Source organism: Triticum aestivum, chromosome 2D (assembly GCF_018294505.1).
Source record: "Triticum aestivum cultivar Chinese Spring chromosome 2D, IWGSC CS RefSeq v2.1, whole genome shotgun sequence".
Classification (NCBI taxonomy): Eukaryota; Viridiplantae; Streptophyta; class Magnoliopsida; order Poales; family Poaceae; genus Triticum; species Triticum aestivum.
This window is the reverse complement of record NC_057799.1, coordinates 482,992,346-483,015,909: the sequence shown is the minus strand read 5'-3', so window position 1 is coordinate 483,015,909 and position 23,564 is coordinate 482,992,346. Positions and strand designations below refer to the sequence as shown.

Sequence of the window (23,564 nt, the reverse complement as noted above, 5' to 3'; positions counted from 1 at the left end):
TTGCCTGTTCTGAGCTCTGGTGCTTGGCCTTGCAGCAATCACTGGGCCCCACTTGTTTTTGTTAGCCGGTTGCTCATTGGGAAGAGGCAGATTTTCCAACAGGGCCATTAGTTGCAGATCACTGACCACAGATGCATCCAAAGTGCCCATCTCCTCTTCAGAATCAGCAGCATCACTAGCAGTATCAGATTCAGCATCATCTAATTCCTTCAGTAACTCAGAGCAGTATTTTTCTGACTAGACATCGGGGGAGTTACACAATACCCCCCAGCTACAGCAGAAGGAGTAGATATGTCACGGATCTCAATGCTCGGAGTACTTAAAACCTTGACAGCATCAGAGAAAGGTATTGCAGAGTAAACATCCTGCACTTGTGGTTTTTCATCTGTCACTTTGTCCATTCTCACAGGAGGAATGCAAGCCTCAACCAGAATAGCAGGATGGAATGAAACACTGTCCTCATTGTTCTTTTGTTTCCCAACTGGAGATTTCACTTTATTAGCCCTGTTGGCCAGGTCCAAATCATTGATAGGTTCTTCTCCATCATCAAGGATATCCTTGTTAGTTTCCTCATCTTCAAAATCCTTGTTATCCTCGTCCACAGCTATGTCAGTAGGACCATTGTCATCATTGGGATCATCAGCACCAATTTGCTCGAATCCTTCCACTGCGAAAGACAGAATGTACAGCTTTTTCCTCATTTCCATGATCCGTTCAAAGGGTATTTTTGCTGGGTTTCTGCAAGCAATATTAATCCTCACTTTCTCATAGAAGCTCTTCATTAGACCGTTCCAGTCCACGTCCACCAGGATCCCAAAGCACGAAGCGATCTGTGATAGAACTTTCCATGTGCACCACTTGGATGACAGGCCTTCTACGATCACCCAGGCTTCAGTCAGCTCGCTGAAGGGGTCAGTCGCACCAGTCCATTTCTCCACAGACACTGAAACTCCATCTATAGGCAGATCAAAGGCTGGAAACTCAATTAGCTCTTCTACATCCTTCCAGGGGGAATCTGACCAGGAATTTTTTATCTGATAGCTGCCTGACTTGCCAGGACCAGTTCTTGTTCTTGCAAAAGATGCCTGACAGGTTCTTGATCAGATCCGCCTTGTTGATCTCTCCTTTCATCACCCAAACCTCTCCACAGTTCCTGAAAATGAGCCAATTTGCCTCACGTCCCACTGGCGCATCAATATGATAGAACCCTAACCCCAGGGCCGAGCTTCCAAAGAAAGTGGCCACTGGATGGGGTTGTGCCCAGGCAGCGCAGTTGTTGACGTTGTGGCCTTCCAATCCGCAGATGAAACAGATCTTCTTTTGAATGCAATTACCAACGTAATGACCAGGACCGCCACAGTTAAAACATACCATGTCTTTGTACCGCTCGTCGAGGATCTGGACGAGCGGGGCAGGCGGAGCCGATGGCGGAGGCACAGCCAGGGCTTGTTGGGGAGGGGCAGCGCCTTTGGGAGGGGGGCAGCGGGATTGGGACGCGCCCCACCGGCCCCTTGTCGACGAGCTGGGTTCTTCTGCGGGGGTGGAGCACATTGCTTCTGCACTCCGCTTGGCGCGCCCTTGTCCGCCATAGCAACCACCTGAGCAAAGGATTTGGAACCACCTCCGATCCCTTCTCTGACGATCTTGAGTTGTATCGGTGGAGGGTCAAAGGGCCGGAGTTTTTTGACTGGGAACAAGTCAGATGGGGAGAAGCTACCAGCACGAACTAGATCCTTCCGGAGCCATCCCAAGGTGGAAGCAGTTCGGCTCGGGGGACGAGGATGGGGATGGCGGCGGGGAGGGGAGGGAATGGACCAAAGCTGTCCAAAAACCCTAGATATAGCCTCATCCGCGTCGTCCTGGGTAGAAGGCGTAAACTCCAAAGGCGTCTTCACCCTTCTGCACTTGATTGGTGGGAGCGACGTGGCAGTAGGGCCCACGCCACTCCGCATGGGCAATCCCGTTTGAATCACAGGGGGAAAATCCCCCAACTCCGGCAGCGTGCGCATCGCCGACGGCGAGAGCCCCTGATTCTCTGAGCATAAGCTCCGCCTAACAATCACCTGTCTCTCGAATTGATGAACCACAGCAGGCATCTGATTCTCAGGGATACAAACCCCCTCGCGTGACCTTGAACGAATGCCAGAAGGAACCTCGCCGCGGTCACCAAACCACGGCGGCTCGAGTGCGCCGCGGCAAGGCAGGGGGTTGGTGTGAACCCCGCTCCTCGCCGCAGTCCTCATGCGCTCGGTGGCAGCACACCCAGGATGCACTCCCACCGAAGCGCCCGCCGTAGTTCGCTCGATTTCGCCTCCGCCCTTGCCCAAATCACGAACTCCGACGGCGGCGAGAGCGGAAATGGGGGCATCCTTGCTCTCTCCTCCAGCGTGGCCTCTTCGAAGATGCACCGCGCCAGCTTCCTCTGCTCCAAGTCTGCTTTCTTCCGACAAATCTCCGCGACCTTCGCAGCTGCGGATCTCGTCACCGGATCGGTCGCCGTCGCCACCGCCTGGTCCGCGGCCTTCCACTCCTGCACCGGACCGGATCGATCTGCTTGTGAGTTTCATGTTACTAGATTCGAACATTTTAATAGGGAAGAAAATAAAGCTGCTCACTAGCTCGTTAGATTAGCTAGATTTTCTTTGACTTTGTGATTGGTTTGAGAAGCCCTTTAACTGAAAATTATACCGATCCTCATAAACGATGTTTCCAATGAATAAAACTTCAGAGTTTTTCCAAAAAAGAAAGAAAGAAAAACTGAAACCCCTGAATTCCCTGAATAAACAGATCGAACGTTATTCTAAAAAGAAGAAAACACCGTAACTTTAGGGTCTCAGATCTAAGGCCGGCCACAGTCCTCTTATCTAGAACTATTAGCAAGCAAGCGGTTATGCAGAAGAAGGCCCTAGTCAGCTGAGTCCAAGATATTGTGTTGCATGTACGGTGTGTACTGGCGAGCAGATGAAGCCCCGACCCGCATGTCCCGGTTGAGTGAGTTGAGAGCGTCGCACGGCAAACCCGGCCGGCGTCCATGTCCCGCTTCCCCCTCCCCTCCCCTCCCAGCGATTCGATGGACGGATGCAACCAACGGCACACTTATAAGAAGCCACGGGGCCCGTGGAGGTTTGTTACTCCCCCCCTGTTTACCGTGGGAGCCCCGCTAACTCCGGCCCGAACCGCCCGCGCCCCTGCAACCGCAACGGAACTCCATCCCCCCACTCACTCCACCCAGTCCTCCTCTTTTACTTGGTCTCACCGTCCATCGGCAGCGGCAGCACCAGCCTACGGCGTCGTTGCGAGGGAAGGGAGGCAGGATGCTCACCTTCACCGAGCTGTCGTGCCCGGCGGGCGGCGGCGGCGGCGGCGGCGGCGAGGACGCGCCCCGCTCCGTCGACCCGCAGCTCTGGCTGGCCTGCGCGGGGAGCATGTGCACCGTGCCGCCCGTCGGCGCCGCCGTCTACTACTTCCCGCAGGGCCACGCAGAGCAGGCCGCCGCCACCGTCGACCTGTCCGCCGCGCGCGTGCCGGCCCTCCTCCCCTGCCGCGTCTCCGCCGTGCGCTTCATGGCCGACCCGCAGACCGACGAGGTCTTCGCCAAGATCCGCCTCGCCCCGCTCCGCCAGGGCGAGCCGGCGGTCGACGTGGGCGACGCCGCCGCCGAAGGGCGGGCGCTTCAGGACGACCGCCCCAAGCCGGCCTCCTTCGCCAAGACGCTCACGCAGTCCGACGCCAACAACGGCGGCGGCTTCTCGGTGCCCCGCTTCTGCGCCGAGACCATCTTCCCGCCGCTCGACTACAGCTCGGAGCCGCCGGTGCAGAGCATCATCGTCAAGGACGTGCACGGGGACGAGTTCAAGTTCCGCCACATCTACCGGGGCACCCCGCGCCGCCACCTGCTCACCACGGGATGGAGCAACTTCGTGAACCAGAAGAAGCTCCTCGCCGGCGACTCCATCGTCTTCCTGCGCAGCGAGGGCGGCGAGGTCCACGTCGGCATCCGCCGCGCCAAGCGCGTCTTCTGCGACGAGGGCCACTCCGGGTGGGACCACTACAGGGGCCTGATGCGCGGCAATGCCAGCTCCGGCGACGGCGGCGCGGCCACCGCCAAGGGGAAGGTCCCCGCCGAGGACGTGGTCGCGGCGGCGAGGCTGGCCGCCGCCGGGCAGCCGTTCGAGGTGGTGTACTACCCGCGGGCGAGCACCCCGGAGTTCTGCGTGCGCGCGGGCGCGGTCAGGGCGGCCATGCAGGTGCAGTGGTGCCCCGGCATGCGCTTCAAGATGGCGTTCGAGACCGAGGACTCGTCGCGGATCAGCTGGTTCATGGGCACCGTCGCCGGCATCCACGCCGCCGACCCCAGCCGCTGGCCGCAGTCGCCCTGGCGGCTCCTCCAGGTACGCACCGCACGCCACACTCTGGAGATTCTCTTGAACGAACGGACTAGCTTCCAGACCATCGACCACATGGCAACTCTCAATGCCATGGGACCATATGGCATATATGGTGCCAAATCGATGATTAATAATCGGATTCCTCCATGAACTCATTCGCAGGTGACCTGGGACGAGCCGGAGCTGCTCCAGAACGTGAAGCGCGTGTGCCCGTGGCTGGTGGAGCTGGTGTCGAGCATGCCCAACCTCCACCTGCCGTCCTTCTCGCCGCCGCGCAAGAAGCCGCGGATCCCGTCCTACGCCGACTTCCCCTTCGAGGGGCAGCTCTTCCACCCGCCGCCGCCGCCGTTCCCGCCCAACCACGGCCACCACCATCAGCAGGACCAGCTCCTGCACCACAGCTTCCCATTCTTCCCCTTCCCGGACAGCAATGGTGCTCCTCTCGCAGGGATACAGGGAGCCAGGCATGCGCAATTCGGTCCGTCCTTTTCGGATCTCCACCTCAGCAACCTGCAGTCGAGCCTGCTCTACGCGGGCGGCGCCGTCCGCCGCCCCGCCGCCGACCACGTCGCTCCTCGCGCACCAAGAACGATCAGCACCGACCTGACGATCGGCACCTCGCCCGCCCGCGAAGACGACAACATCACGACGCGCGCTCCGACAAAGAAGGCCGGCGGCGGCGACGTCAAGCCGGCGCCGACCCTGCTGCTCTTCGGGCAGGCGATACTGACCGAGGAGCAGATGAAGTCCAGCAGCGCCGGCGGCGACGCGGCCACCTCGCCGGTGGCCGGCGGGTGCGGCTCGCCCAACTGGGACGTGGAGAAGGCGCCCAACCTCTCGGAGGGCTCCGGGTCGGGCTCCGGCGTGATCCAGGGCAGCCCAAGCAACAACAACACGTCCTCCTGGAGGCTGCAGTGGTTCGGGGACAGCAGCGGCCAGGCGGCGCCGGAGCTGCTGGGGCTGGAGCCCGGGCAGTGCAAGGTGTTCGTGGAGTCGGACGCCGTGGGGCGCATCCTGGACCTGTCGGCGCTGGGGTCGTTCGAGGAGCTGTACGGGCGCATGTCGGAGATGTTCGGCATGGAGTGCGCTGAACTGAGGAACCACGTGCTCTACCGCAGCGCCGCCGGCGAGGTGAAGCACATCGGCGATGAGCCTTTCAGGTGAGCAGCATGCACAATGCCAAACTCCACTTGAAATCATTGATCACTCGTCATGAATGAATTCTTGAGCTGAGACGTGATGTTGAATTTGCAGCGCGTTCGTGAAATCGGCCCGGAGGCTGACGATCCTGACGGACGCCGGCAGCGACAACATAGGGGGCTGAGAATGAATGAAGCAGCGGACAATCATCATTAGCCGAATAACTTAGGTGGCCGGCCATTCCAAGTCGTCATTAGCGAGCAATAAGCCGGACCAAGTGCCCCCTGCGTGTACAGCTGAACTGCAAGCTGTGGTTGGTTTCTTCCCGAGTTAGTAGCTCATTTCCCTTTCATTTTCCCGTCGCCGTAGCCGTAGGAGCTGCAAAACAAACCAAATCAATGTGGCAGCAGCACCACTCCCCTCTGGACACCTTTCATGATCATCATCGAATGTAACGTACTTGCCGGCTGCCATGGCATGCCGCGGATCTCCTCTTTTTATTTCGCTGAGTCCGTCAGAGAATTGAATGCTCTTTGGCGCCTGGCCGGTGTGTGTGCGCGCGCGCCAACCGGTCCACCAGACCAGAGGGACAAGCTCATCATCATGCAGGTCGCAGGCTTAAATGAAATTTGTGCGATGTTGCCTCGAGAACATTTACTACTCGTCCTCCCTGCCCTGCCGATTCTGAGTCACTGGCTCCGGCTCTTGCCTCCGGGCGTCTCATACTGGCGGCGTACGTATCTCTGCTCTGCTCCGGGCTGGGCATGGGGCAGTGCATTAACGGCTCCAGGTCCGGGTCCTCCATGCCATGCCATGTCCTTCGCTCGCAGTGGCGAACATAACTCCGCTGCCTGCCCATTTTGGCGCGGGGAGACAATACTCTATGAGATGATGAGATGGACGTTTCATCTAACCGGATCGACCAAAAGAATAGTGCACCGCCGCGCCAGTGACCGGCCGACCGGGACCCTGACCTCCCATCGACCCATTATTCCCTGCGCATATACTGCTCCTCTCCTCTCCTCTCCTGATGTTGGAGTACTAGTACTAGTATTTCCTTTCCTTTGTGCACTGCTGAAAACAGAGGTACCCACTGGCGCACGTATCCGCGATCCTGTTGCCTGCGCCTAACTTTTGGTGTTTTGCGTCCTCCTTCGCTCTTATCAGCGCGTCGTCGTCTATCTGAAAATCAATCAGCACTGTCGTCAGCGACGGTTGTCGACTGCACCCCGCCTGTACAGGTACAATACGTATGCTCGGCCGGGGGTTGGACGTCGACCGTTCGCCGGAAGAGACAAGGGGATGGATTGCTTCGGGCTCGCTCGGCCGGTCTTGCTTGTCCGGCAAGTGTTCTTGACCACGTCCCTGTCACCACGAAGACGACAGCAGGAGCGAGGGGAGGGAGAAGAGGCGAAGCAAGGCCGTGAGATCGGTCGGGCAAGTCGCAGGGGAAGGTGAAAGAATGTTGCACCGCGAGCGATAGATGCGCGCCATCACTCGGACAGGCGCTTTTGCAGGGGGCGAGCCGCTGTCCGGCGGTTCACGTTCGATCTGACGCCGACGGGGATGGGCGGACTGGTCGGGGTGGTGCGCTGGAATCTGGAACAGAGGAGCCATGGGCGGACGAACGGACGTCGCTACAGGCCGTCGACCGGTTAAAAAAAAATTGTTTAATCAGCTGGGACGAGGAGCTTGGCGCCGAGGGAACGGAAGTGCCTCATGTACGATGAAAGCTTATCCGATTTGATACGATAGTGTAATCCACCGTGAACTTGCCTTGAGCCAGCATTGATGAATGGTGGCCATACTACTTCGTACAGAAATCGTAGATATTCTGTCGTACGTGTAGCAATGCTCCCGAGGGAAATGGATGGAAACAGGGCTGCTCTGCTACACTTACGATGATTCACTTTTCCGTTCCTGTTCGTAAGAAGAGTAGAAGACCGTGTGTAGTTTGATCGTACGCAGAGCGATTTCGGGATGGGCATGATGGCGGGTCAAGGGGCGGGTTTGGTAGCCAAGTTTAGGACTTCCAGTGCAACAAGTTGCCACGCTTGCTGCCGCAAGTGTCGGGCTTGTAGTACGTGCTAGGGGTACTAATTAATCGTGGACTTAACTGCTTGGCTTGTCCATCGGGATTGCAAAACTATGCCGGTCAATGGAACGGGACCCAAACCACCATCAGAATACAGTAGCGGGTCTGCCTAGGACACATCTAGATGTAACAAAGTTATGCTACATCTAAACTGATGTCCACTCTGTTTGTGGTATTTTTTTGTTTTATTTTTCTTTTATTTCTTGCTGCTGCATTATATATTTGTGGAAGCTTAGATGTGATATTTTTAAAAAACATCTATATGTGAATTAGACAAACTGAATACGGTACTAACAGCCTCTTCCGATGAGGTAGCTAGAGAGGCCATGTTCGCACGCTTCTCCGTTCCAAACCACATACAGAGGCCGGCACGGGACGTGATCGACACAGATCCTTGGGGAAAACTTTCATTCACCTCTGCGTCGTGGCGCCGTGGGTGAGCGACGCGTCCAAGCCACCGCTGCAAATGGCAAAGCAAGTGCATTCTATGTACTACTGCGCGGTTGAAGGGTCCTTGTCACTTGAAATAACCACGGATTTTGTCCGCGGTGCTTGCTGGTGCCCGTATGCCCCGGTTGGTCGCGGTCTGTCTGCTGACGGTAATGTTTCTTTCTAGTATCCCTTTTCTCGCCGGTGCCGGTGCGTGCACCCGTTCCTGTCTGCCGCCGGCCGGTTGCTTTCCCTTGAAACGAGGGGCGGGTCGGTGATGCTTGCAGATTGACGTCGGTCGAACCATATAATTCACATCCACTCCATTGATCAACAAAATGAAGGCAGAGGATATCGATCGAGCAGGAGCAGAGAGATGAGATGACATGAGAGATAAAGAAAGGTTGGCGTCGGTGGGGTGCGGTGCGGTGCGCAGGTGCGATCGCGGGGCGTGCGGCCCGGCGTGTCGGGCTGAGCCAAGCGACACACGCACGCACGCACAAGGACAGCTAGCTAGCCAGCGCGCTGCACCACATGACGGGAGAGAAGTCAGCACGCGCGGGAGAGAGAGAGTCAAGAAGTCAGCGAGGCGAGGGCGCGGTGGGGGCGCCGTGGCACACTGCACCATGCCGGGCCGGCCTCCCTGCCTCGCCTCGCCTCGCCTCGCCTCGAGCACTAATTAATTGGCATCCCGTCGGCGAGGGTGTAGCAGGTGGGTGATGCCGCGGTGACGAGAGCGGCAGGCAGGCGGGCAGACTGGGCGAGCGAATGTTCCGCCGCTTCGTGTGGGGCGCCATCTGACGCCTGTCCCCCCACGTTGACCCCGCAGCTCTCCCCGCCTTCACCGTCGCACGGGCAATGTCACTCTTTTCCCGCCCGCGTCTCACCGGCGAGGTGCCAAGAAAGTGATACTAGAATATAGGAGTACTACTATGGGGGGAGAGGAGACGGTGGTACGTTTGCTTGCCATATGGCAAGGAACCTACAAAACCAACCGGTGATTTTTTTTCTCTTAGAAGAATACTACTACCAGTACTACAACTTCTCCCGCGAAACCTGAACAGTACTACCGTAGGCACTAAGACAGTGCTTGTGTCCTTGTGATGATCATGATTAATAAGCTTATAGTAAATGCACTATTAAGCGCAGTAGTGGCGCTGTCCTCCTCCCCAGGAAGTCACTCCACGCAACTCTGTCTCCAGCGCGTCTACCCTGCGCATGCAACAATCCTCGTAGCATCCTATACCTAGCGATCCTAAACCATGCAACCTATGGACGCAACACGATAACGTGGGGTTCCAATTTTGAGCCCAGCACCACTCCACAGCCCATCCGCGGGCACCGCAACGCATCTAGCTGGCCTAGCCAAATAGAAAAGCCAGCTAGTAGTACGCCTTGCTTTCAGTGCCCACACAGCAACAGCAGGGAGACATGGAAACATCGCGATCGATGTAGGATCGATCGACACTGCATGCACGGCCTCGCCGATCCCGACGCCTGCACGCGCGCACGCCCCAACGCACGCCCTGTTGATAAACATTTTTGTAAAAAATGCTGGTTTGACCGGCCGAGTAGTACGTGACGACGAGCTTCGGCCACGGAAAACCGGCGGGACTTGCTCCGGTGCCGGGGCTCGGTGCGGTGTTCCCGGGGAGAAGCTAGTGGAGGGGAGGAGAGCGTGCCTTCTTGTTTGTCAAGGCCTCCTCGCCTCGGTTGGGCGCGGAATGGAAGACTCCATGCGCACGAACGGCCTCGGGCACTGCCGCACTCACCGTCTTTTGTGCGCGGGGAGCAGCGCGCATTAATCAATCGAGTTGATGATGGCAACGTATCCTCGGTTCCCTCCACGGCTGGTCTGCTGGCTTCAGTCAATCTCTGGATTATGGACGTGTATAATTTGTTACTACTGCTACTACTGCATTATTCGTCCTTTTGGGATTTGAGTTGTTTCCTCGGAGCATCATCCACGGTCTCTGTGAAAAATAGCCTGTCTAAACAAATTTAAGACAAGTAAATATGAATGAGAGGGAGTACTGCTAAGGCTGGTCACAATGGGCAGAAACATAAGCTAGTAACCTACACAGTTTCCTAGCCTATGTTACTACCTCCATAGTGGGTAGGAACATGTATGTAGTGTCATGCAGCGATGTATTTATTAGGATATAGACTCATTGTTTCTTGGAGTGTGTGATGTTCCGATAACTTAGCTAGTTATCACAAGCACCCCTCTCTTCATTAAATATGTGCCACATAAGCAAACTTGTATTGGAGTGTGTGATGTTACTCCTAAGTTCCTGCCCATTGGAGTAAATTGCAAGAAACCACCAGTTTGAAGGCTTGGTTTGCAGAAAACACTAGGTTACATTTTTTTTGACAGAAAGCACCGCATCTTGTGTAATCTTGTTGCAAATAACACCGACTGGCGGATTAGAGCGCTTTAAGTATGTTTATGACAGGTGGGTCCAGATTTTGCCGACGTGGCATAACGACTCGACTGAGACGGCGTTAGATGGTGCATTTGTCTAGATTTACAAACAAGTCCCTGTAATTTTAAAGGAACCCTTAGATGAAAACCAAAAAAGCAATCGGCTCCCTGGAGCCTACCCAAGCACGCGAGCAGAACCCCATAGCCGCCAGATCCAGCGAGAAGCCAAGCCAAAGCAGAGCTTCGGCGGCGTGGCCATGGATCCCCTGGCCGTGCTCCGGGACTACGCCGCCCGCGGCGACCTGGACAAGATCATCTTCAACGGCGACGACGTCCTCTTCGGCGACGACTACACCTTCCCGGCCAACCTCCCCACCGCCTTCGCCTCCAAGCAGCCCGGCCGCCCCTACCCGCTCTCCGCCGCCGTCTTCCTCGCCCAGCACAACGACCTCAAGCACACCGAGTTCCTCCAGGCCGCCCGCCTCCGCCGGATCCCGCCCGTCTCCCTCCCGGACCGCAAGACCATCCTCGAGGTGAGGGACAAGCCGGCCTCGCTCAAGCCCGACGACTGGGTGCGGGTGGTGGCCGTGTTTGTGCTCGGAAAGGAGAGGCAGTTCAAGGCGGGCAACAATTTTGATTTCGAACTTGATGTGGCAGCGTGGCCGCGACGGCAAGGCGGCGGTGTCCTTGGCGCTCGTCCATGGCGGCGGCGTCCACGACGCTGGTCCATGGCAGTGGCGTCCACGACGCTGGTCCATGGCAGCGGCGTACACGATCGATCCAGGAAACAGGGAGGAGTAGAGGGAGGGCTGGGCTCGTCATCGACGCCGGCGGTCACGGCGCAGTCCGGCCGTGTGGTGGCGGTTAGGATCGGCCGTGGGTGGCGGCACACCTGCGTCCACCATGAGAAAGGGGATCGAGCAGGAATTTTCGATGAGAAACAAGGATGAATCGAAGAATCCAGCTGGCGGGTGGGCCCCTGTCGACTATGACGCCGTCTCGGCCGAGTCGTTATGCCACGTCGGCAAAATCTGGACCCACCTGTCACAAACATACTTAAAGCGCTCTAATCCGCCAATCAGTGTTATTTGCAACAAGATTACACAAGATGCTGTACTTTCTATCAAAAAAATGTAACGTAGTGTTTTCTGCAAACCAAGCCTTCAAACTGGTGGTTTCTTGCAATTTACTCTGCCCATTGTGACCAGCCTAATACAGCGTTCCAGATAAAGGTCTTCAGACTTCTTTATGAGCATGCGGCCTACGCTTCGGCAGGACTTATACTCCCTCCGTCCCAAAATAAATGTTATTTTAGGATGGAGGAAGCACTTCGTCCATAGTTCTTGGCTTTCTTGTTTCTTCAGAACTTCAGGTACAGCACTCCTATCAGAAGCATTGGTTGAGTACTGCATGCTTGAAGCTTGTGAGGAGCTACTGTACCTGTCTTGATGGTCTACTGCTGGCACTGCCAGTGGACACTCCAAAAAAGTTAACACACTTAACACCCAACTGTATCCATGTTCATCGTCCCATGATCGAGCCGACACTTTTCTCAAGTTTGGACTGGAACAGCCAACTTTGTCCACGATTCAGACACGGGACCAAACTACCACTATACACACCAATCAGAAAATCGACAATGCAGAATGTCTCCGATCTGGCCATGCCCATTCAATTGCCTCCATAAGTAACATCAAACACCACCTGTCTATATTGCAACCACCACTCTAACCTCAAGTTTTTCGACATCAAACAGACCGGCCATTCATTCATCAGACACATTTTTCACACAGGGCCGCCCTCTAAGTTTGAAGCTACGAATGCAATTGAATCTAATACGAATAGCTAGATACAGCGTAGATCAACACTATGTCAAACTGTTAATACCCTACAATGTCGGGGCACACAATGTGCGTCACCTAAATATTGACAGGAAGAGCGGTCAAGAACGCCAGCGTGTAAGGGGATGTCGACTTGCCGAAAGCTGCACACCAGCGTGGAAGCTTCTCGAGAACCGTCTCGACCATCGGCGTGGCCCTATTCACGTCCGTTCTTAGTTTTACCAGGAGAGGAGGGTCCTCTGCGTTAGCTTCCTTTGGAGATGCCTGTGTCGCATTACTTGACCAGAAAAGGGTTAGCTGGAATTTCGTTGGTGCGTTCTTGCCGCCTGCAAACTGGATTGTATGCCATCCATCGACCTCGCTCTTACCACCCAGTTGAACCAACTTATCTGACTCCACTGAGTAAAATAACACATGGAAGGGTCAGTTAGATGGGAAATAACAACAACGATCTAGTTATGCTAGATTTGTCGATCTATTCGACTGTAACTCACCTTGGATAGTGAAGTCATCAATTTCCTGCATATTGATTGCGAGCGACCACCGTGTAGATGACTTGGTATCAACTGATACTACTGTTCTGCGGGCATCATCGGCAGCAGAATCACTTTCAACATGGAGCACTGGAACTTCTGATTTGCTCCATCCAGCATTGCTCCCTTTGTAACTCCTGCAGCCATACTTCACGGTAAATGTCACAAAATCAGTTGTCATATTCCTTCCGCAAGAAAACTCTTCCCCTCTTAGGTCCATCAATTCCTGTGTCAACTTTCCAGGCATGTTCGAGAACAGGGAAACATAGGATAATGGTTCTGTGTTTCCATCGTTCATTCTTGTAGTATCAACAACATGCACAACCTGAGGAAATAGTGAATCAGTTATCATTTTAACAAGTAGGAGTATTCATTGCTAGTACTACCGAGCTTTTTAATACAAATATGGGGAACATTATGACAATTCCAGGCAAGCAAATTTTCAAGAACATCCCAGAAATTATTTGCTAATATAAGTTGTTTTATGCTTATGAAAATAGAAATAATAGATATTCCGAGACAATTTAATCTCTTTCTTGATTTCTTCCTATTATTCCCTTGCTCAACAATTGGCATTTCTACATAGGCAATTGATACTACATGGTTAATGGCAGTGTAAGATAATCCATTGTGTTTGCGAACGTTTGAAGGACACAAGTCATTTCTTGCATTCCTTAATCCTAATACACAAAACTACAATAACTTATATTTCAATTGGAAGGGGTTTTCTTTGAAGAACAGGTTCTCCTTTATGTTATGCATAAGAGATTATCTTAAAAGGATACTGGGTTTTTTAAAATAAAAATTATAATTTTCAGGTTACAGAGATAGCAAATGACGACAAATTATGGAAATCACATGACAACATCATATGAGTAAAAAAAGTTAAACACCGACTCAAAATATTAGGATACCATTTGTCAAGATAAACTCATAATCCCTCCCATACACGAAAAAGTGATGTTCTGTATATTAACAGTCTTCAAAATATAATTTTGACCACTAGTTTCTATTCCAATATATGTATAACGACCAAGTATATCCAAGTAATTCTCAAGACCAAGTTATGCACATGATCTTCCAAGTTCCCAATCCAAATATTTAAAGCAATATCGGTGGTCAAAGTTTTCATAGCAATGCTTACATTTACAGAACGAGCAATATCCTCTGTGAATGCTGGAACAATGCCACTTGATACCAGTACAAGGGCAAGACCAAAGAATGCACACAACACAGAAAGAAGTGTTTTTTTCGCACCTGCAGAAAACATTATCTCGGATATCAGCTCATTTTGATGTGTTGTGTATAAAACAGAAGGCCGCAGATGTATGTACATATTGGAGAAGTACAAAAATTGGATGCAATGATAGCTGTTGAGTACAGCAATGTTTGAGAGAGAGGGAGGGAGGGGAGCCTTCTTCTGACCAGGGAAAACCACAATCCTAACAAACCTATGATCATTCCTCGGATTATTTTAGCTTTGAAGCTGCTCGGTCAGTTTGGTTTTTAGTATTTTCTTAGTGTGGGTTCGTGATCACCCTTTGGTGGCCTCTAAATTTAGCACCATTTTGGCATTACTCTAACACAGAATGACAAAGCATGATGAAAGTTTGAGGGGAAATATTTAATGATCATTCCAACACACCCCTAACAGTATATGTCACAAATCAAAGGAAAAATATATAAACAAGAAAACAAAAATTGATAAGTCATGTAACAGAAGCAAAATGTGATGATATATCAAGCATGATATGGTTTACCTGAAATATGGACATATGAAAGAAGATACACAAACGTGAAGGACACGACTATAGCAATGGCAACAGCAACTACTACATTTCCAAGCCAGTCTGGTAGTCCACCAGGGTTCCTGCATACATAAGTGTGCACCAAGGTTGAAATTAGTTTGGTTAGCATAGATTAATTGACACAATACTCTCCGTTAACAGCATTTAAGTATAAAACTAATCATGGCCCTAACTGACACAGCAAATGAGAAAATAAAGAACAAGTTTGGACGTCGCAGGCTCTAGATATTTACCTATCAGCACGTACAATACTGCCAACCATCACATCTACCAAGCGAATAAACAAACCAGCAGATGACATAACTGGCACAGCCAAAGCCAGGACCAACGTAAAGACCTTAAGCTGTTTAGGTGACCTCACAGGAGTTAGTGTTGCTTCCATAAGACCATCTGCAACGAAACAACAGCCATTAATACTCAAAAAGTTGAATATCAACATATTAACTCTCAGATAGTCACCCCAACTTACATGCAAAAGCAGGCGAAACAAGCCAGATGAGTGCTATATAGGATGCTCCGACCTTCAAATAGGTTCCGAGTATCAAAACTATAAGCCATTGGACAAAACCAGATTTGAAAATCCACCTCTCAGCTTCCAGGCCAACAATGTAATCCATTGTGTTACCAGTTAGACCTGGCTTTGTTCTTGAATGCACTTCTTGAATGTGCCTCTTCAGGAGAATAAATCCAAAATGCTGACCAATGAATGCACCAAGCAGTGCAGGTGAACCAAATAAGCCAATAACTAACCATGGATTTCCAACAAATGGAACAGGAAAGGGACAAATATGCGGCAGGGCAAATGCCACCACAACCGGTAAGAAGATAGAAAATATCAACGTCAAAATAATGCTCAAACATGATATTCCAAAGGACACAAGACCAGGACGTCCGCCCATAAGCAGTGATGTTCCCCATATCAGAAGTGACTGAAATATTATTGAGTTGTGAAACATGGTTGCTAGTCGCTGTGGATAGACCACCATGTACTTGCCCTGCAAAAGTAGTAACATACAAGTGAGAAGCTGAAACAAAAGAAAATTCAGTTGAATAAGAAATCGTACTACCTAAATCTGCATTCTATTCCAGATACGAACAAATATCTTGCCTGTTTTCCAGGTGCACTTTTCTTTCTGCAGATAGTTCATATCATAGTCTAAGTTTACTTTTGAGGGAATCCATTGTTCTAAATTTATGCCAGCAAAGCCAATCAACACCAATCATCAAAAGCACTAGAGTTTTTTTGAGGAATCATATGGTGCCGGGAGCACAGAAATATATCTAATCCTAGCTTCCAATCTAATTCTGATGTTTAGTTTGAATCATTGTATGACCTGGTGACAGAACCATGGCACTCCAGATGATACTCAAAAGGAGGTAAGGCATGGGGGGTGCCATGCAAAAACTTCATTGCTCTAAGCAAACAAAATCAAAGAACATACCATGCCATCAAAGATAGACAACTCATCTAAGAATTGGGTCATACTTCAAAGCAATATATGATGTAAAATATAGTGTTATTTCTATTAGGACAAAATATGAGCCATTTATTTTCTCTTCTTTGCCCCAGTTATACCCATACCCCCCATTATATCTTGCCATCCAGACAAATTTAACTTCGCCCAAACATCACACACACCATCCAGACAAAGATTTTTCTCCAAAGAATACATCTTTGTTTCATAAAAAAATGCTGATGATAAGGAATTCACACACCATTCGTTGGCCTTACTGTTGCCTGAGTTACTACATGCCAATAATTTGAATTATAAAATTGGTTAAATTCTTATGGTCCTTTATTATCTGAAAAATTAGCATATGAAGACCTATAGAGATCAAAAATTTCCCACAGGAACTTACGAAAAGCAAAAGCTATACATGTGCTTGCTTAGCTTAATGAAAAAAAAATCAGATATTGCATGGTACAGTCATAATATTTGATAAAAAAATTATTTTAATACGATATACCAGAATGTCGAAAAAAATAGCCTTCTTCTGCTCTGTGCTGTCTTGCTTTGCCTGGTGTGCATCTTTCATAAATTTTGGTGATGAAGCAGCATGTAGTAGGAAGGCAAGCATATTTTCTCCACTATGCTGAAGGGATCCTGGTTGTAGGAGCTCCATTTTGTCATTCTGCACAGAAGACGGTAATGAAATATCGAGTAAGCAACTACAATGCTTGGCACCAAAAAGTAGATTGAAGCTGCCACCACAATATTCTGTTGACCTCGATCTACACTCAAAATATTGACAAAAGTTACATGTACCATTACATCTAAATCTATTACCTCATTCTCTTTTTTAGGGAAGCTATCACCTCGTTCTAATTTCTGTTTGGAAGATAGAAATACAATCTCATGGCAATGAAATTATTGTAATCAAATCTCACTAGGAAACAAATGGCTGGATTCATTTAAGAATTAATCAGCTTGCATTCATACTCTTTTTTTTAGAAAAGGAGGTTAAAACCCCGGCCTCTGCATCAATCGATGCATTCATACTCTAGGAGGAACTGTGGAACAATCAGCTGGATACTCAAGAAGTGAAGTTCACGTGTGATGTTTCCACCTTGTAATCTATCAAAAAGCTACTTTTGGTTCGGAAACATGTATACTCGTTATATTCCTTTTTCCATCAAAAGCGAATGACAGCAACATGGCTTAATCTCAAGGTCCATAATCTCTAGCTCTTCAAACAAGTACGAGCAGTAGACTCTTTCACCGAGTAGATGATATAGATATGTTATTTATCATGTTCATAACAAATAGTACATACATACACAGATCAAGTCATCAAGCAAACCTTTGTGTGATACACGGATGTCGTATCTGTATATGCAAAATCAAGGCCAGGAAGACCAGCAACCTCCTCATATATTTGGAAATCAGTAGCAGATTTTATTGCTCCAGAACGGAAAACATCCTGCAATTACAAGTTTACGTCGTGTCATATTTGCAACCTCCAATGAAGACAAACTAAGATTGAACTATGCTGGTTGAGTAAAGTGACACGTCTAACTGTCTTCGTTCACTCTAGCAACAGGATATCAGTTGAAACTTCTTCTATAAGTTTTGTGTTAGGATCAACAAGTGGGTGTGAGGTGGATGAGAAACAATCATGTCCCTCATTTTTCTTATAAAAAGGTTAATTAAATAGGGCAATTCACTCCATGTTGCTCTGAGCTGCTTGATTTCAGAGTTGCTGGAAACGTGACAAAGTTGCTATAGTTATTTGTTATGATCCAATGTTCCCCGCTTCTGGCCAAAATATAATTTTATTTTTTACCCAACAATAATTGGAACAGGTAAATCACTCAAACTTCTACAGTTGGCCAATAATGTATGCGGACTGCACCTGACAGGGTAAATGAACCTCTATGAAAAGTGAAAAATGTTCTCTCTAGGACAGCAAAAACCGAGAATCAAATAAACACAATGTGTTACCTGTGTAGCTATCTGAGCAGATGGGTATTTCGCTACAGCAGCAAAGCTCTCCAAAGCCCACTGGTGAGTACCCTGTATATGAAAAAAAAAAGGTACGCGAAAAGGTTCAAAATCAATGCTTTTGTAACAAATTGAACAATCTACAGCAATTAAAAAACAGAAAGAAAAAAAATCTGATGCATCGGCCACAAAGTAACTCAGGTTTTAAAATGTTCAGAAACCTTATTTACTATCATTAGGCATTAGCAACAAACTAAAATTTAGAACAGCTACATGATTGTTACAATTGCAAATGCAAGCATAATTTCTGTAAACAAATCGTGAACCCGACCTGAAAAAGGGTGGATTTCCCACTGATACCCATAGCTTCCAGATCGACAGCAAAACGTACTGAATTTCTCCAGTGGTGCTGCACAAATATTAGTAAATTACATTATGGAGCATAACGACAATGACCTATGTACCAGTTACAAGATGATTTATGTGTAACATATGAAAATAGTAACCTGAGTTATAAAACTGTGGGCCCCGTCAAGACCCTCTTCTTCCCCTGTGTTGAACAGAAACAGGACGCCACTCTTGAACCCATGCGCCCATTGAGCCACTCCCCGTGCCATCTCTAGCATGACTCCTACACATGAACTGCAATCTCCGGCACCTTCCCTGAAAAAGAATAGAAGTTCGAGGTTCTTTTTTCTCAAAAACTGACAACGGGGAAGGAAAAAAAGTGAGTTTTTACAAGAGTTGGTCTGCTACAGTACACATATTTGCAATGTGTAAGCATTAGTGTGTCAATAAATTTAAATCCTATCAACACTAGATATACACTTGAACAGTCTGAAAACCTGCTAAATTACTCGTAAAAATCCTCGTCACAGAATTGTTCCTTAAAAACATGCCTCAAAAGCTATATTCTCGTTCAACCTTCATGTGCTGTCAAGCTATCCTTAGCAAATTTTAGATCTCGATATCTCCTGCTTATATAGTTAAAGAACGTTGCACGACTGAGCCCATATATTTGTTTAAGCTCACTTAGATCGCATACATTTCATTTAATCCACCCTCTGCACCCACCCCCTCCTCAGTTGAATAATAACATGGTACTCAAGTTGATTATTGCATATTACATTCAACAAAAATAAATAAGCAATATACCAATTGGACCACTAAGTGTCAAAAAGGCATGTGGAAACTCTTTGTATCTGATGTAACCAATTAACATGCTGATGATTAAGCATATTGATTACATTACATAATGCAAAGCAGAAGAAAAATTGCCTCATAAGGGAGAAGACAGAGCCTTACGTTGTGGGAACTGTATCAATATGAGAAGAGACAAGAATCAAATTTTCTTCAGCTTCCGGTAAATACTTGGGAACAATTCTGAGGATCACATGCTTAAGGTCTGAGTACAAGAGTGTTTTTCCCTTGAAAAGACCACCAGCTAGACGATTTGCACCAATATCTGTGTGGAACAGCTCCACTTGAACATCAACGTCCCAATGAGCTGTCTTCTTTATTTTCTCTGCTTCTGCATACACATACTATTGCATGGACATGTCAAGATGGATATAGTGCAACTAAAAATAGCTGTAGAAAAATGATAAGTTCCAAACAAAAATAGCACACAATAAACTGAGATTGTATCATAACACCATCCAGATGGGAGAAAAGGTTGAAAAAACAGTAAAAGTGAAGATAAGAGGAAGAAATAATTAGGTGGCTCCTCACTTTAACTTGTACTGTAATAATTATTCTCCACTAAATCCCCTTTCTAGTTCTTATGCCCAAACCCCAGACCTCAATTTTTTCTCAACCCCCAGTGCCTCCATGGCTGGTGTGGGAGTGCACTTCTGGTGGTCAAAGTAACAGCTAAGCTTGTCTTGACTTCCAGCTAGAAGCATGGACGAGATTAGCAACTAACAGCCATGATCAGGTTGGTGATTGCAAGGTGGAAGGGCTGAGAGCCTGAGAGAAGTCAACGAAGGTGTTGCCTTTTGCATCTTGGTTATGGTACAGGTAGTGAGTTGGCAAGAATTGTCATCCAATGTATTCACAGTGTCTGACTGCACTAGCTTCGACCTGGCATGGCCCCGTTAACGCACTTAAGTGACCTGGTGTTCAAGATTATTTTTTCTGAATGTGTATTTTCTGCGTACCGTGGGCTAACGAACCACCCTCACGGTGTACAAGTTCAGTGACACACCATGCTTACCTAGATTTGCATTTTCTACATACCATGGCTAAACGAAACACTCACATGCTGCATAAATTCAGTGACCCACCATGCTTACCTAGATGTGCCTTTTCTACAGATCACGGCTAAACGAACCACTTGCACGGTGCATATGTTCAGTGACCCACCACGCAATTAATTCCTGTATTGAACACATGGAAGTTTCTAGGTGCCCTTTTAATTATAATAATAAAGAAATATGAGCTTAGTAGAATTATTCATTCACACGACACAGATTTTCATCAGTAAATAGAACTGTTTGATCAAATATAAACAAACATACAAAATACAGCCCAAAAGTAAGTGCTCCAGCTTCCCCCAACCACATAACTAATTATCATGACTTAAAAAATATACTTTCTAACACGACAACATAAAATGCAGACTTAAAAAGCCTCTTTCCTACTAGAGCTCTACTAATTAAACAGGACACTACAATCAGTGTCGACATTCAACACCCAACAGCTAGTTCCACCCAGACTGGAAAGTGTCAGCGAGCACCCATGTTAAGAACATATCAATGCATAATAACATTAACAGCAATGTTATAATTGGTCTGAAGACTGAAATTGTAAAAGCAAAGAAGCTTGAAAGGACAACCTGCACAGCAAGATCGAGGGCATCTGAACCAACTGGATGAGGACCCAGGCCTGTCAAGTACTTCACATGCTTAAGGGCAGAAGCCTCTGAGAACCCCCGCTTACCAGCCTGCTCGGCACCAAGGGGCAGAGGAAGATTTGCAAACTGCATACGGTAAACAGACCAGGATCCATGAAGGAAAAGTATAAACAACCCCAGCAACAAATAAGCGCTCCTCTTATGCCTGCTGTTATCTTTATCAGAATCGACTGCTGCATCAACATTAAGCTTCTCGTGTGTTGACACAGACGAGCCTCGCCCCCGAGGCATTCTGCGTGTTTAAATGTAGTGAAACGCCTGAAAAAGAATGGACTGTTAAAGAAGAGTTATCTTGGCAGTATCATAACAAACAGTACATGATATTTCCACTTGTAGCGGAAAATTAAAATACAATTAGTAAGCATTCCATTCCATATGCAGAAATTAGGTGGCATTTAGCATTTGTTTTTTACGAAAAAGAGCATGAATGGAATTCCTACAATGCAACATGATAAATGTTTCGAGTTCCAGCTACCAAAAAGAAAGATTTCACATGGATCCAGGCTAAGTAAAACACAGATCGGATAATCCCAGTTTTGTTCAGGATAGGATAATCAGTATGTTCCACCACTGTAAGAACTGGGTGTGTGCTAACAGCTAACCTCCCACGTTTCCACATGAGAAAATGCATGCACAGTCTAAGCAGTAGTAATCAGACACTACACAGAGTCTCAGGGCGTCCTAATTTTTCAGTAATGTTCTTCGCACAGTTCAACCGACACCCATGGTTCACAGTTTCAGAGCAGGGATGCCCCCAAGTTCAGAAGCAAGGTGGAACAGGTCCCTACTCCATAGTTACGAACGGGAAACTTGAAAACAAGAGAACGGATTGGCTATTCAAGACGACCACAAGTCGTTACTGAAACAGGAACTGAAACTCTGAGAGTCTATCGATGAGATGTGGCCGCTTTTGGCTACATGTTACGTTACCATAAAAGAGAGAGGCAAAGAATTGGTAGGTTGATTCACATTTACTGCGTCCAAGGTTCTTTTTAAGAAGCCAGAGTGTGTGGACCAGGGCAGCAAGGAATTACTACCATATGGCAGGAGGATTTTTCAGCCTTGAATATTGCGGCAAAAGGGTCCCAGCTTGCAGTTCTAGACGATGCATTTACCAGAGATCATGGGAAAGCTGTGGCCTGCCTGTCAGGCCTGAGAAAAGGAGCAGCCGGCCAGCCATTAACTACCAAGAACAGATTGCAGCACCATGTGACACCTGAAACTAATTACCCAGCTAATGGTGGCCTCGGTTCTGAAGTTTCGAGCCAATGGCGCGATTAGCCACGGCGGGCGTTGGGGATTCAGACTTCCCCCAAATTTCTGTTTCCTTCTACAAATTAAACTGCTATCGACAGTAGTACTTGTTCTGCATAACTGACAACCAAGGCCGGGCCGCTCCTTGGATGATCCTATCCTACTAGTATTTCCTACGGGGCCGAGGTCATCTGAGAGATCGCCTACGAGTGATGGATAGGATCGGTAGCGGCGTACACACAGGAAACGAACCCGCAACTAACTACCATGATGGAGAGAGCTAGTAGTACAGAGAGGAAGATTCAGATTCGATTTGCGAAGGGAAGAAACAGAACAGAATTGTATAGCAGCAGGCTAGTGCCAGCGCTTGCTCACCAGCGGAAGAAGAATCGACGCCCGTGCGGACCTCCAGAGGGGGGACGGCGGCGAGGGGAGCGGATGTCCTGCTCCGGAGGGGAGGCCGGCCCGGCGTGGACTGCAGCAGTCTGGAGGGGATGAGGCGGCAGGCCGTTAGGATTTCGGTCGCCCTCTCTTTTTTTACGCGAGGGAGGGGAAGCAGCAGGGAGACGCCCGCGCCGCGCGGAGAGGAGATTCGGGGTTATGATGAGGGGAGGGAGGAGGAAGGAAGGACGGCGATCGCATCGCGTGCCTGACCCGTGGCCCGTGACGTAGACAGACACGAGATGCTGATCCGGTGTCGCGTTGCGCGGGGTGTATGGGCCATATGGGGCGGGACGAGGCACTGTGCGCCCTGCCGCCTCTGCGACGAGCTCACGAGCCCATCCGTCGCCCGTCCGGCCGTCCCCTACTTCTCTGTTCCTCCCGTGGCGTGGAGGACCGCAAGGAGGTCAGGCACGCATAGGGTCCCCGCTGAAGCGTCCCGTGTTCATCTTGTTGTTGGCTGGTGACACGGTTTTTTTCGTCCAGAGCTCGAACTGCTTTTTGTTAAATTATTAGGAGAAGAGCTGCTAACAGCATCTCCAATAGACGGTCCAAATGTAAAAATACCTAACTTTTGGACCGTCTGGGACAAAAAACGCTGCTCCAACAGACGGTCCATATGCAAAAAAAATGGACCGCGGCCTCCTCGTGATGTAAAATGCAACACCTCGCGATGCAAATATATATCACGAGATGCATCTGGTCCAAAACTAGCCGCCGCCCGCGAACGCCCAACCGCCATTTCATTTCCGTTTTCGCCCGCCCGCGCCCCTCCCGGCCGCCGCCGCCATGGCCGATGCCGACAACCCCGCCGCCTTCTCCGCCGCCGCCGCAGCCGGTGGGCTGACCCACA

General features: G+C 49.3%; 2 protein-coding genes across 2 annotated transcripts; one reads left to right on the top strand and one right to left on the bottom strand.

The window, feature by feature from the left end:
- Positions 1-3,127: 3,127 nt before the first annotated feature.
- Positions 3,128-6,028, top strand: LOC123053978 (auxin response factor 8). Its single transcript, XM_044477607.1, has 3 exons — positions 3,128-4,391; positions 4,551-5,548; positions 5,643-6,028. The coding sequence occupies exons 1-3, from the start codon at positions 3,315-3,317 to the stop codon at positions 5,710-5,712; spliced, it is 2,145 nt and encodes a 714-aa protein (XP_044333542.1). The 5' UTR covers positions 3,128-3,314; the 3' UTR covers positions 5,713-6,028.
- A 6,137-nt stretch (positions 6,029-12,165) lies between these two features.
- Positions 12,166-22,953, bottom strand: LOC123053977 (endoplasmic reticulum metallopeptidase 1). Its single transcript, XM_044477606.1, has 14 exons — positions 22,646-22,953; positions 20,939-21,274; positions 19,408-19,646; positions 18,609-18,765; positions 18,434-18,511; positions 18,103-18,174; positions 17,462-17,581; positions 16,628-16,792; positions 15,129-15,654; positions 14,893-15,049; positions 14,612-14,721; positions 13,996-14,108; positions 12,813-13,176; positions 12,166-12,716 (listed from the first exon to the last, which is right to left on the bottom strand). Exons 2-14 carry the CDS (start codon positions 21,245-21,247, stop codon positions 12,397-12,399), a joined length of 2,730 nt encoding a protein of 909 aa, XP_044333541.1. The 5' UTR covers positions 21,248-21,274; positions 22,646-22,953; the 3' UTR covers positions 12,166-12,396.
- Between the last annotated feature and the right edge of the window lie 611 nt (positions 22,954-23,564).

Excerpts from the sequence above, each read along its gene's own strand:
- LOC123053978 (XM_044477607.1), top strand. The coding sequence starts at position 3,315 with ATGCTCACCTTCACCGAGCTGTCGTGCCCGGCGGGCGGCGGCGGCGGC. Across the intron at positions 4,392-4,550 it reads CGCCCTGGCGGCTCCTCCAG|GTGACCTGGGACGAGCCGGA; the intron begins GTACGCACCGCA and ends ACTCATTCGCAG. Across the intron at positions 5,549-5,642 it reads ATCGGCGATGAGCCTTTCAG|CGCGTTCGTGAAATCGGCCC; the intron begins GTGAGCAGCATG and ends TTGAATTTGCAG.
- LOC123053977 (XM_044477606.1), bottom strand. The coding sequence starts at position 21,247 with ATGCCTCGGGGGCGAGGCTCGTCTGTGTCAACACACGAGAAGCTTAAT. Across the intron at positions 17,582-18,102 it reads CTGCTCAGATAGCTACACAG|GATGTTTTCCGTTCTGGAGC; the intron begins GTAACACATTGT and ends TTGTAATTGCAG. Across the intron at positions 15,655-16,627 it reads CTATTTTTTTCGACATTCTG|GGCAAGTACATGGTGGTCTA; the intron begins GTATATCGTATT and ends CTACTTTTGCAG.